The 14,490-nt window shown below is 42.2% G+C and overlaps 1 protein-coding gene across 4 annotated transcripts in view; it reads left to right on the top strand.

Moving 5' to 3' along the window:
• Positions 1-14,490, top strand: part of Tcf25 (transcription factor 25) — a 31,778-nt gene that overhangs the window by 2,316 nt on the left and 14,972 nt on the right. For 3 of the 4 annotated variants that reach the window (XM_051201609.1, XM_051201610.1, XM_051201607.1), the window contains exons 2-6: positions 5,681-5,842; positions 6,774-6,848; positions 7,587-7,705; positions 8,561-8,626; positions 13,519-13,601. In XM_051201609.1, coding sequence (XP_051057566.1) covers positions 5,681-5,842; positions 6,774-6,848; positions 7,587-7,705; positions 8,561-8,626; positions 13,519-13,601 — 505 coding nt within the window. The remainder of the gene's footprint in view (positions 1-5,680; positions 5,843-6,773; positions 6,849-7,586; positions 7,706-8,560; positions 8,627-13,518; positions 13,602-14,490) is intronic. The other variant, XM_051201608.1, reaches the window with a different exon arrangement.

Genomic DNA, 14,490 nt, shown 5'->3' with positions numbered 1-14,490 from the left:
TGTGATAATTTTTTCTTCCCTAGCTCTTTACAACTTTCTTCTTCAGCCTCTGTTCTCTCCTCTGCCTCCCTTTGCTTCTGCCCTGCCACTCTCTCAAACCATTCACCTGCCTCTTATTTTTATTTTTAGGGGGCAAGCAGCTGGCTGCCTTGCCACTTTCGGGCCAAAGCTGCTCACTGCCGAGCTGCTTCTTTCCCTGTTACTGGCTTAGCCCACATTACTAAAGTAAGCAAGAAAGGAGGCTGGAGAAATGACTCAGTGGTTAAGAGCCCTTGCTGCTTTTCCAGAGGACTTAGGTTTGGGTTCAGAGGATCGTCTACAAATCAACCAAGGCTTGCGATAGTAAAAGTCAGATATAAACTGAAGCAATATTTACAAGGTTGTACCTATAGGAGCCTGAACAATCAGCTGTAATCATAGTGGTTTTTCTCAAGGCCTCTGGAATGTTAAAAGGAATATTGAATATGGAGGCTACCTTACTGTTTGATGGACAGTTCTTTTCCTCAAGACAGCTGGGGAAGAATTCAGCAATTGCCAATTAGAGAATTAAAATGCTCCATTTCCCCCACACACACAAGGTCTTTGCTTAGTTATAGGAAAATTAATTAGCACCAGAATTTGAAGAAGTTCTTAACATTCTTAGTGATTCTAACTGATTCTAATGATATCTAACGTGTACAAGTGCCCAAGGGCGGAGTGAGGTTCCTTTATCGGTCTCAACTCCGGGTGCACAGATAGACTTTATCACTGCTGTTGTTCCTCTACACTCTGTTCTGAATACACAGCTGATAGCTCTCTTTTCCCAGCAGTTGTCAGGAGCCAGGTTTGGGCAAGACCGTTCTCCCCAACCTCATCTTTTCCTAGTCTTGCTCACTATGTCCCAGCCACCCTGACCTCTCTTTGCCTCCCCCTGTGGCCACATAAGACTTACTCTCACCTCCCACAGACTTGCTTAGGTGTTATCCTACTAGTTAGTTGTGTCTACCCTTGCCATTTGACTAAAATTGCAGCCATCCTCAATCACATTCCTTTTATTCTGTTGGGTTTCATTTTCTTTCCTTTCCCCTTGGCAGTTACCAACAAACATACTATCTATTCTATTCTTTTAGTGTGTGTGCTGATTGTCTTCCACTGCTGAAATATAAGTTTCTTGGAAACATAGACTTTGTTGCTCACTGATGTATCGCTGCTACTCAGGATAGTGTCTGGCACCCAGCAGGCATGCCAATCTGTGCTGATGTTAGTAAGACAGATTACTTTAGGTATGTATGCAAAGTTGTGGAGTCAGATACACCTAGATCTGTGTCCTGGCTGTCCCTTCTTATAGTTGAAAGAGTTTGGATAAGATACTGAATGCAAGTGTTGGGAATGCTCTTGCAAGCTCATGGGGTTGTCGTGAAGATGCAGTGTGTAGCATGTGCTGGGATGGGATCAGCACTCACCAGATGTAGATATGTGCTGTTGGAAATGGAAGGGGACAAAAGACCTCTAGAAACACGTTACTGCAAGTGGTTTACTTGGATATATTCTTAGGGGCTGAGGATACCCTCCTTGGAGAAGAAAGCAGGACCACCTGCTGACTTTAGACTAGAACTAGAAATCATCTTTACCATTTCAATGAGGAGAATTTTTAAAAATCAGTTTATTTCTGGACATGGTAGCACATACCTTGAATCACAGCATTCAGGAGGATTTCTGAGTTAGAGGACATTTTTATCAAAATATCAAGTTCCAGGACAGCCAGGGCTACATAGTGGGACCTTGTCTCAAAAAAAAAGGGGGGGGAGAAATGAAAAATGAAATCAACTTATTGGATTTATATAATAAAATGTGTCTACTTGAAACATCTGGTATGTGCTCCTGACCCCTTGCTCAGAACATACTTTTGAGAGTTAGTGTGAATATTCATGGTTTGTTCTTTCGTACTGTTGAGTAGTAGTATATTCTGTTTGTTTTGTAGTGATGGGGATTGAACCCAGGGTCTTGTGCATGTACCACTACAGGACTTTTTTTCTTTTCTTTTAAATATAGTCTCAGCTGAGCCTTGGTGGTCCACACCTTTAATCCCAGCTCTTGGGAGGCAGAGGCAGGTGGATCTCTTGAGTTTGAGGTCAGCCTGGTCTACAGAGTGAGTTCTAAGACAGCCAGGGCTCCACAGGAAAACCCTGTCTTGGGGTGGGGATATGGTCTCCTGGGCATGGTGGCACATGCACGGGCAGGCAGATCCCTGTGAGTTGAAGCTAGACTGGTTTACACAATGAGTTCTAGGATAGCCAGGGCCACATATAGAGAAACTGTCTCAAAAAAACCAAAAGCATATATACATATACTATATATAGAGAGATATAATATATATACAGAATATATAAATATATTGCTTTTATATTTATATTAAGTTTATAGTATATTTGTAATATATAAATGTATAGAGGTTGATATATACCATATATAGATATATTGATTTATATTAATATAAATATAATATTAGATACAAATATATTTATATTAATAAATAATAAGGGTATTTATATATAAATATACTCATGGACATAAATATAATATAAAATATAGATATAAATAATATATGTTATAGTCATATGTATATGTCTCCATATAGTATATTTTTTATATATTTGTATATACTATGTGGGGGCTCGAGAGATGTCTCAGTGATTCAGAGCACTAGCTGCTCTTCCAGAGGTCCTGAATTCAATTCCTAGCAACCACATGGTGGCTCATAACCATCTGTAGTGGGATCTGATGCCCTCATCTGCCATGAAGTTTACATGCATATAGAGCACTCACATACATAAAGTAAATAAATATTTTTTAAAAGTTATATGTACCATGTGCATATATATATATATATATATGCACATACATATAAACATGAAAGAAAAAGACAAAATTAACTAAAAAAAAAAAAGAAATTACTTAGTTGGTGGGACATGATGACTAATTCAGGAAGGTTGATGTGAGTTCAAGGAGAGCCTTGGCTTCATAGTGAGACTCTGCCTTTGAAAAAAAGAGTTGGAGCCAGTTATGTTGTTGCATGCCTTTAATCCCAGCACTTGGAGGCAGAGGCAGGAGATCTCTGTGAGTTTGAGACCAGCCTGGTCTACAGAGTTCCAGAACAGCCAGACCTACCCAGAGAAACCCTGTCTTTAAAACAAAACAAAACAAAAACAAACAAAAAGTTACCATTTTGGTGCACATAACAGTAATTTTATTATAGTAGAACAATTTGTAAACCTTTCACTAACCTCATATAAACCTGAATGAGCATGTTTTTTTTTCCCTCACAGCTGCAGAATATGAAGGAAAAATTCACATGACTGCCCTTTAACACTGTAGGGGTTCTCAAAGCCACCTTCCAGGTTTAGTAAATAGAAGAACTCATTTTGCCCTATAGTTATATTGACAGCAAGGAGCATTTACAGATTATGAAAGGACGGAGTGCAGAGAGAGTGAAGTCCCGGAGGCAGTAGCAGGTGGGCCTCCAGTGCGTGCGAGGTCCCTGACCATATGCTTGGAGCATTCCCAGCCAGGGAAAGTGACCTGAGTTTCCATGCCTAGGTTTTTTGGCTTGTTTTTGACATCAGGGTTACAAGATGAGCTGGTTACACAGTGGAGTGCCCTTGAATGGGACTGTACTGTGTAGCTCACATGGCTGACCAGGATCTGCAGTGCTTCTGGAGGATGAGTTATTGACTTTGGATACCCACATTAGATCATGCTGCTACCATCTGAGTTAGCCTCAGGGCCCCTGTAAATCCCCTGGTCAGTGAAGAAGACATTACTGTGGATAATGACCAGAGACCAGATGTTAACTGCCCAGAAGCCAGGACAAAGGCCAGGCCTTTGTTTGGATGGAATTAAATTTATTATTACATATCTATAAAGAAGAACTAATTATTTTTTCCTTCGAGACAGGGTTTCTCTGTGTAATAGCCCTGGCTATCCTGGAACTTGCTTTGTGGCCAGGCTGACCTCAAACTCAGAAATCTGCCTGCCTCTGCCTCTCAAGTACCAGGATTAAAGGTGTATGCCACCACTGCCTGGTGGAACTAAATTCTTATTGCCAAAATAGTGCATTCAACAGCATGAGGGTAATGATACACATGGTTTTTTGTTTTTGTTTTTTCGAGATAGGGTTTTTCTGTATTTCTTGGAGGTTGTCCTGGAATTCGATGGCCTCGGACTCAACAGAGATCCTCCTGTCTCTGCCTCCCAAGTGCTGGAATTAAAAGGTGTGTGCCACCAATGCCTGGCTGTGTATATGTGTTTTGTCTGCGTATGTATGTATGTATGTATGTATGTATGTATGTATGTATGTATGTATCACGTGAGTGCCTGGTGCTCACGGAGGCCAAAATACTGCATTGACTCCTCTGGAACTGGATGATTGTTAGTAGACATATAGGTGCTGGGATTCAAACCTGGGTCTTCTGGAAGAGTAGCCAGCACTACTTTTTTTTTTTTTCTTCTTTTTTGGTTTTTCAAGACAGGGTTTCTCTGTATTGCTTTGTAGCCTGTCCTAGAACTAGCTCTGTAGACCAGGCTGGCCTTGACCTGCTTTCCTCTGCTTCCAGAGTGCTGGGATTAAAGGAGTGCACCACTTATGCCCAGCAGCAGCCAATACTCTTAGTTGCTAAACTCTTCCTCTAGCCCATTTTAATTGTTTTTATCCTCTACCCTCATGAGCTATCATTAGCAAGGTTGGCATAGTGAATATTTCCATGAGATGTGTTTGCATTCTGTCTGTGAGAGATTTTCAACAATGAAAAAAGAAAATGTCTGTGATGTTTCCTGATGTCTGCTCATGTCTACCTATACATAGACAGTTGCTATTCCTGATTTCCAGGTATATAATCCCTCTCCAGAATGAGAGTTCTTTTGGTTTCCTTCTGCCAATTCAGAAAGTAGCTTTTCTTTCAGCAGTCTGTTATAGGTATTGGGGTACTTTTCTGGCAAGTCTAACAGAGTTTTTTAAAAAAAATAGTTTATTGAGCCTGGAGATGGCTCAGTGTCGAGAGCACTGGCTTCTCTTCCAGAGAACCCAGGTTTGAACCACATGGTGACTCATAACTATCCAGTTCCAGGGATATGCTATCCTCCTCTGGCTTCCATAGGCACCAGACATACATGTGGTGCGTATACATACATGTAGGCAAAATATCCATAAAATTAAAAAAAGGAAAAAATTTAAAGTTGCCTTTGGGAGGTACTCAGTAAACAGGGTCATTGTGGTTTGGGGATTCTGAATGTCATGCTAAAGAGGATGATGCCATGTACCATTCATATATCTTAGGTGTACTGACTGACCCAGAAGCCATTTACAAGCTCAGGAATGTGCTGGTGCTACATGGGTCAGATACTTCTTCCTTCTCACTACCTCATCCTGACCCCATTCAGAGTCCTCTACATTTTTTGTGTGGGGGAGGGGACAGTTGAGACAGGGTTCCTCTATATAGCCTTGGAGCCTGTCTTGGAACTCCCTCTGTAGATCAGGCTGGCCTCGAACTCACAGAGATCTGCCTGCCTCTGCCTCCCGAGTGCTGGGACTAACTACAGGTGTGTGCCACCACCACCTGGCAGTCCTCTCCATTTTCTTCTATATAGTATATCCAAGTTCACTAGACTGGTTCTCAGTTGCTTTCATTTCCTTCTTCTTTTCCAGATAAACATCGAAGATCTTGAGGATGACCTTGTGGTAAATGGGGAGAGATCTGAATGTACCCTGCCAGATGCTGTGTCATCAGGGAACAAAGGAAGGGCTCAATGTGGAAAACCAGAGACAAAGCAAGATGAGGACGTGGCCAAGGCAGGGTTCCCGGAACAGGTATTGGATCATATGGTGATGGGTGGCTGCGGCATGTCAGAGAGAGAGCCCCAACGTGCTAGCAACCTATACCTTGTACTACTACCAGTTTCTTGAATTCTTCTTAATGTGAGTTTATCAATTGTTTGGTTGCCCTGAGGAAGCTGGGTGAGGTTTCTGTGGAAATCTGAAGGCCAGTAGTAGCCTCATGGGTATCATTTAGAGTGTCTACCTTCCTCTTTTGAGAGCATCTGTATCTGATCAGAAAAAGCAGAATGGTGAAGCCTGAGTTCTCACAGAAGGACATGGCTACATTAGGTATTTCAGGAGAACAGAGGTAGGACTTAGTGTGAGGAATTCTGGCCCAATGAGTTGTCTTTGGGGTAGGTGTAGCACAGAATGGAATGGTTGGCAAAATGAGGAGAGAATGACATTGGTCAGGTGGCTGGATGGTCCTGTGAGCTAAATCTACTGTAGGTCATGGGAAGTCCTAAAGCCCATCAGGACAGGGTGTGAGAGAGGCCATGCCCACTCTTGTCATTGGGGAGGACCATGGTAGGTGTTTCTTAACTGCAGAAGCACTAGTGGATTAGAAGGACTTGAGGATGTAGGAGGAGGAACGGGAACTATCACACTGGGGACTGAACTTGTTGCTTAAATTTTGATTTATTTGTTTGCTTATTTACTTATTTTGGGTTTTTGAGACAGGGTTTAATTTTTTTTTTTTTTTTTTTTTTTTTTTTTTTTTTTAAATTCAGAGTTTCACTACATAACCCTGGCTAGCAGGGAACTCAGTATATGGACCAAGCTGGCCTCAAACTCAGAGATCCACCCGTGTCAGCCTTCTAAGTGCTGGGATTAAAGGCATGCGTCACCACGCCTGGCTGTTGCATAGTTCTTAATGTTTCTGATTTTATTTCTTTTCATTGATTAAAATGTCTCCTTCCATTAGTCTAATACAAGTGGCAAACTCCGAAAGAAGAAAAAGAAGCAGAAAAATAAGAAAAGCTGCACAGGAGAATCCTCGGTATGTTGTCAAATGGGCTGTGGTTCCTCTGCCTGAGCCTCACTGCTCCCTGCTGTCCCTCAGGCTTTTCTGGAGAAAGTTTTGTTTTATTGAACACTTTGATTGCTTCCCCTTGAGGTATAGTTGAGAGGTCAGGAGAACAAAAGGGAAAGTCACTTAGAAGTCTTGCTCTGTCTTGTGCCCATTGCTCTCTGGTTGTCAGACCCCACTCTTGGGTTTTGTGTTTTGAGGTGAGTGTTCCTTCTAGATTTCTTCCCTGCTCAACTTACTTTTGTCTTGTCCTGATGGCTTAAATTGATAGTGAATGTAGAAGCCACTGTGGACCTATTATCAGATGTACAGACCTGTTGTTGCCTCATGCCCCATGTCTTACTCTTAGTTCTGAAGAGAAGTCATAGTGAAGAGTCATGACTCAGGTTACCCAGGGAGGTAAGCTACTCTAGAGGATATAATGTGCTATTTTAGCCTGTGATTTTCAGGGCCCTTTGAGTCTGTGATCCCAGCTCTTCTCTTCTGACTTTCTCTAGTGAGACATAATCTCCTTTCTGAATGTATGTGCAGCATATGATCACGTCTTTTAAGAAGTAAATCAATATAGTTACACTTTTTCAAAGTAAATCATTCTGTCATGATGGTTATAATACTGAAAGTAAAGTCAGAGCCAGGTATGGTGGTACATGCCTAGAATCCTAGTGGTTTAAGTCAACGTAATGATTAACTGGTTGTTCTGACTTTTAGGAAAATGGGCTAGAGGATATTGATCGAATCTTAGAGAGGATCGAAGACAGCAGTGGGTTCAGCCACCCCGGCCCCCCTCCACTGAACTCCAGGAAGCACGTCCTATATGTGGAGCACAGGTATATAGCCCTGCCCTCACTTCATGAGAGAAAAACAGTATTTGAAAAAAAGGCAGAAGAAAATTTACTATCTTTTTTTTTCAGCCGTATCTGGTGATACACAACTGTAATCCCAGTCCCAGCACTTGGGAAATAGAGGCAGGAGAACTGGGAGGAGTTCAGGGCCAGCCTGGTCTGCATAAGATGAACAGATGAACACAAAAGAGAAAGAAAATGTACTGTATTCTTGGGGCAGTAGTTAGGTATAGGGATGCAGTGCAGTGTAGAATGGGCACTTAGCATGGATTCCACCCCTGTGCAACAAGCTTCACGTTCAATTTCTTTAAAAAACGATGTAGTGCTAGATATGGTGGCTTATGCTTGTAATCCTAGCACTCATTAGGTTGAGGCAGAAAGATTCCCACAAGTTCAAGGATAGCCTGGGCTACAGAATGAGGCACTCTGCCTCAAAAACAATAAATCAAGTTTAATTAAGAAATAATGAGGAGGAAGAAACAGTCATCCGTATTTCAGAGGACTTTTAGCTTTACAGATCTTGGATTCTTGAGCTCTGTAGAGTACCAGCTCACATTTGGATAAGTATCTACATGTTGACTTTACAGATACTCAGTTAAAGAGAGTTCCTACCACAGAAGTTGCCAGCTTTTTGAGAGTGAGTCTCCCAGTGTACTCAAGACTGGCTGGGACTCCTGATCTCCTGCCCCAACCTTCCAGTTGTTGAGATTACAGGCGTGCACCACCCTGCCAAGCTCCCTACTAGATCCTTATGTGAATTTTTAAAATTATACAAATTAAATTTTATAAAAATAGTTATTGTAGAAAATGATGACTTTTCTTTCTAAACATTTTCCTCAGACACTTGAATCCAGATACAGAACTGAAAAGGTATTTTGGTGCTCGAGCGGTCCTGGGAGAACAAAGGTGAGGCTCTAGTCAATCGGTATTCTTCAAGTTCTGTCAGTCTTTCTCAGACTCTGGACGGGAGGGTGTGTAGAGGGAGATCGAGACGGAAAGATTGCCGTGAGTTCTTCCTAGGAGGAAAGTATTTACATCCATAGTGAACGAGTAGAACTCTTAGCATTGGGTCTGAAATGATTCAGAAGAAATGATTTGTGAAGACTCCCATGGAGCCAGGCCCTGTCCCTCATGCCTCTAGGGTGTACATCATATTTTTACAAATATACTAAAGACCATGTGGTTCCAAATCCCCTTTTTGTTTTTCAGTCAGCAACTAATGTAATCCAAAGTTGAGATGATATGAGAGGTATTTATGGTAGTTTATTAGTTCTTAGTGTCTGGGCAAAATGTTACAGGGACAGCATTGCAGGGTCTACTTCTGGCAATTTTGTTAGGAAGCATTGTGTATTCTCTCTGCTTCTCCACCAGAATGTCTAGAAAGCTTTAACTTATGACAGGGTTTTGTCTGTGGCCTGGAACTTGAATCCTCTGTCCTTCTGCCTCAGCCCCACAAGTGCTATGATTGTAGGCTTGTGCTATCAAGACTAGCTTAGCACTGTCTTTTAATATTTTATTTATCATTTATACTGATACGATAAAAATATAGCACTTCATATATGAAAATGCACTCAGTGTTTGCATGTGTGGAAATGTGCCATACCTGCAGAAGCCAGAAGAGGGTGACAGGTCTTCTGGAATTTGGCATTACGGATAGTTTTGAGCACACATGTGGGTGGTGGGAATCAAACCCTGGCCTTCTATAAGGGCAGCAAGTGCTCTAGCCGTTTTTTCTAGCCCCTAGCATTGTCTTAAGTTATGTGGATTTTTTCCCCTGATTGTCACATAAGTGTATCTTATGAAAAATTAACCAACTTAGAATTTTGACCTTTGACTTTCATTCTCTTACCACAACCCAAGTTAGTTTTGATAATCTGTGTCAAGGGGCACATGCCAATACTTACTTTATATGACCATGAGAGAATTCTGTTGGTCACTGTTACAGCCTGGTTTGTACATCTAGGTTGTCACTCTCTGTATTGTAACATACCAGGGTTGAGTACTTACCCCAAATGCTGGGTTGTGTGTAGCTCATGGCTGTCATCCCATGACTGTACAGCATTTTGTGAAACTGAGAGCTGTCTGCTGCCAAGCTACCCTCAGAGGACTTGTGCAGTTTAGATCCACACTCCACCCAGGGTCAGCCTCTTCTCATAGCAGACTCAAGTTTTTGGAGTTTTGGTGTTGTTTCTGCTTTTATTTCTTAGATTATGACTAAAGTTCACTGATTTCTTCATTTGCTATTTACCTCTACTGTCCTATGGGTTTTTGTTTGCGTCTTTTTTTTAGTACAATCTCACTATGTAGTAATAGCTGGCCTGGAACTTAATGTATATACCATTCTAGCCTGAACTTCAGAGAGATCTACCTGCTCCTATTCCCCAAGTACTGGGATTAAAGGACCAGGAGCTGCCCTCTGCTGCATAGTGAATTTGAAGCTAGCCTGGAATACATGAACCCTGCCAATCAATCAATCAATCAATTGTTCTCTCTGCCCTGGGCCAAGTTTTCCATTTCCTTGTATTAGTTACTTTTCCTGTTGCTGTGACAAAACACCTGACAAAAGAAACTTAAAGAAGGATTTATTTTGCTCACAGTTTAAAGGCATACAGTCTGTCCTGGTGGGAAAGGGATGGTAGCAAGAGTGAGAGACAGCAGGTCATAATCTGTCCTCAGTCGGGAAGCAGAGAGAGAGAGATCCTGGTGCCCAAAATGTTTTCTCCCTTTTCACCTGTTATTGAGTTCAATATCCCAGCCCATAGGGTGGTGCTGCTCACATTCAGGGTAAGTCTTTCTATAAGTGCCCTTACAAATATACCCAGAGGTGTGTCTTAGGAACCCCAAACAGTGTCAAGCTGACAGTGAGGGTTAGCCCTCCTCCTCTCCCTGTAGCCCTGCTTCAGCTATCTGCCATCTCATTATAGTTTTTATGTCCTGTTCCTGTAAATTACTGTTATTATATTAATTAATAATTATATTTATTTCATTCTATGTAGTGCTAGGGTTAGATCCATAGCCTTGCAGATGCCGTGTACACATTGAACATCCCTCAATCCTGGTGTTGAACTCATGAACTCATCACTTAGTACTGGTCTTGAACTGCTGAACAGCTGGGACTATAGGCAGGCACCACCTTGACCCCAGTTCATGTGTTGCTTTTATAGTATTATATTTATTTCTTTAAAGCTTCTATGTTGGGCCAGAAAGGTGGCTCAGATCATCAAGTTGCCTACTTATATGATGGAAGGGGAAATCAATTCCCCTAAGTTGTCCTCTAACCTCCACACTGGAACCATGGCACATACATGTGCACATGTGTGCATGAGTGTGAACACAAATACATGGATCAATTTTAAAATGTAAAAAACAAGCTAGAGAGCTTATGTAGCAGTTCAGAGTACTTGTTGCTCTTGCAGAAATCCTGGTTGTATTCCTAGCACTCACATGGCAGCTCACAACCATCTTAACTCCAGTCCTAGAGAATCTAACACCTTTTTGTGACATGCACAGGTACCAGGCATGCTCATAGTACACATAGATACTTGTATACAAAACATGCATAGGGCTGGAGAGATGGTTAAGAGCACTGACTGCTCTTCTAGAGTACCCAGGTTCAATTCCCTGCACCCACATGGCAGCTTACAACTGTCTAACTCTAAGATCTGACACCCTCACACAGACATACATACAGGCAAAAACAACAATGCACACAAGATAAAAGTAAAAAAAAAAATTTTTTTTAAAAAGCAAAAAAAGACATTTATATACAGAAAACATCTAAAAAAAAGCTTTTAAAAACAAAAGTTTGTTTTTTGTTTTGTTTTGAGTTTGGTTTTCCCAAGACAAAATTTCTTTGTGTAGCCTTGCATGTCCTGGAACTAGCTCTGTGGACTAGGCTGGACCCAAACTCACAAAGATCTGCCTTACAAGTGCTGGGATTAAAGGTGTGTGCCATCACTTCCCAGCTGAAACAAAAGATTTTTTTAAAACGCTGTCCTTGGCTAGACATGGTGGTGCCCCCTGTGCATAGGAAACTGAAGCAGGGAGATCTCAAGTTCAAGGCCAGTCCAGGCCACATAAAAAATCCCTGGATAAAAATATAAAATGTTTAAAAAAAGTTATGTCCTACCAAACATTTCTCCTAGAAGCTACAGTGTTTTTCCCTTTCATTCTCCACTCTTCTCCTGCTGCTTTGAGGCAAAGCCTGGAGCCTTTTCTTCTTCCAGTGTGGTCAATGCTCTTTTGGGGACTTCATCTTCCTGATGTGACAGTATCTATCCAAAGCTCCTCCCCAAACCCTTCTGAACATGCCCACTGTGTGGGTATGGGAACCTCAAGGTGTTCCTCTGCACCCTAAATAACTCCCTCCAGGAAAAGGCTCACTTGAGGACCAGCAAGGGTGCCCTTCTCAGCTCCTGTCCACTTGGGGCAAGTTCACTTATCATGTCCTACCAGGATCTGTCTATAGATTAACTGCCTACTTTTTTCCTTCAGATTTTGAATATGTTTCTCTAATATACTGTTTTCTCCTGCAGTTATTTTATTTCTTCTATTTTTTTTTTTGTTTGTTTGTTTGTTTGTTTTGAGACAGGGTTTCACTGTAGCTTTGGAACCTGTCCTGGAACTCGCTCTGTAAACCAGGCTGGCCTCAAACTCACAGAGACCCACCTGCCTCTGCCTCCTGAGTGCTGGGACTAAGGTGTGCATCATCAACACCCATATTTTTATTTCTTTTTGAGAGAAAAAATAAGCTTTTCTATCTTATTCCTGAAAATGCAACTTGTTATTAATTCTTTTCAAAGAAGCTCAAATTATCAAGGAAGCAGAATAACACATGTCCAAACTCACTCCGGTCAACCCAATTCTCCCCCTCCTGTAAGCAAGATGCTCCTTCCTCTTCCCCTGCCATCTGTGTCCTACTGGTAACCATCTGATCAGGACGTGGACAGGTGGGGAGGGTTAGGCTCCTCTGATCCATGCATGATCAGGTGAGGAGCCTGGCCTCGCTTTCCCTGCAGACCTTCAGTGCGCTTCTGTCAGGCTAATGTCCTTCCACGAACATGTTAGTGCCCTTCAGTGTTCTTCCTTATTGCCATTGCTTCCTTTTCAAACGTTGCTGTGTCGATGTATCAGTCAGATGTTCATCTCATTCCCCTGCACTCAACAGTAACCAACAGTTACTTTTGTTCAGCCTGATGCCCAAGGGGAGCCAGCTCGTAGCTGACATGTGTCAACAGAATACTCTCAGGCCTGGCTTATTGTTATTGTTTTATTTTAGGCATTTATTTATTTATTTTGGTTTTCTTATTCATGCTCCTGCCTTGTTGTTTAAGATAGGGGCTCACTATGTATCTTTGGATGTCTGGAGCTCTCTGTGTAAACCAAGCCAGCCTCGGTATCACAGAGATCCACCCACATCTGCTTCTTGAGTACTGGGGTTAAAGTTGTGTGCTACCACACCTGTCCCAATCTGTCTTTTTATTGGACTGTTTGGCCTTTGTCTTTTATTTTATTGTTGCTGTGAATGAACCTAGAGCCTCATGTGTGCTGAGCAAATTGTCAGGGTTTTACTTCCAGCCTGAATTCTAGTTTCTGTTTCTCTGGTTAGTGGTGGTGGCTAGTCTGTTGCTAGTGTTGTGTTCTAACTACCCTTGTCTTGCCCACTAACCACTCCTCACTTCTCTTCTGAGTATCTTCCCTGCCTGCATTTTGAGTTTCACAGATCTCATGGAGATTAGGCAGACCAACCTTGCCCTTTCTACCATGGAAAGTAAAACTGCTGTGTTCTGTTTCTCCAGGCCTCGACAAAGACAGCGTGTATATCCCAAGTGTACATGGCTGACAACCCCTAAGAGCACTTGGCCCCGATATAGCAAACCAGGTGAGGCCCTACTGGGTTGGGCAATGGCTTAGATTTTGTATTATTACTTTTAGTTCTTTTGGGCAGTCACATTTATTTTAACTTGCTATGGTTTTCTATTTCATAGCAAGCTACCAAATATATATAATACAAAGAAGGAGGGCAGCAGTACAAAGAGGCAAGAGGGCACAAAGTAAATGTCCTCTTTAAGTATTTAGCTATGTGGCATGGAAGTGTCCAGAGACCCTTCTCCATGTCTCGATTGACAGACATGAAAGCCCCTCAGAGGGTAAGAGCAGGGAACCCCAAAGTGGTATGTAGCTGTACTGGTGATAGTGGTGTGGGCCTGCCCCTCCCCAACAGTCCTGACTTCTGCGCTGGTGAAGGCCTGTTTAGGAGCTCTGGCCTGTTTACTGGTGCCTAAGAGTATCTTTTGTCCCTGCCAAGTCTCTTGCCTTGCCAGCAAGAAAACCTACAAATGTAGGCAAGCTTATTGACCACGTAGTCCTGCCAGACTCTGGCCTTAGGTAGGACCATTTTAGGAGAGAAACTTAGGGGACCAGGAATTAGTGTCCTGTTTAATGGAAACTTACCAGGGGGGAAATGTCCCTGTACACCCTACATTGTATATAAGGAGCAGAGAAAAAGAGTCTGTAGTCATAAGTCACCATCACCTGTAGGACCTGGTGCAGTGCTCACTGCATAGTCACTTTGGATGCTAATCCCAAAAACCTGGACAAGAGTGTTCCCACCAGGCAGACACATGTGCTATAGTCTCTAGTATAGTTCTTAGCCAGCCAAACTGACCTGGCATGTTTCCTTACTGTGTATGCTCTAGGTGGATCTGAGGAGGCAAAACAGACAGGACTCTAGGTCTTGGTACAGCTCGTACAATTTGAGCAGGTCTAAG

Source organism: Phodopus roborovskii, unplaced genomic scaffold (assembly GCF_943737965.1).
Source record: "Phodopus roborovskii unplaced genomic scaffold, PHOROB, whole genome shotgun sequence".
Taxonomy (NCBI): domain Eukaryota; kingdom Metazoa; phylum Chordata; class Mammalia; order Rodentia; family Cricetidae; genus Phodopus; species Phodopus roborovskii.
The sequence above is the reverse complement of the archived record's forward strand: the minus strand, read 5'-3'. Positions and strand labels throughout refer to the sequence as shown.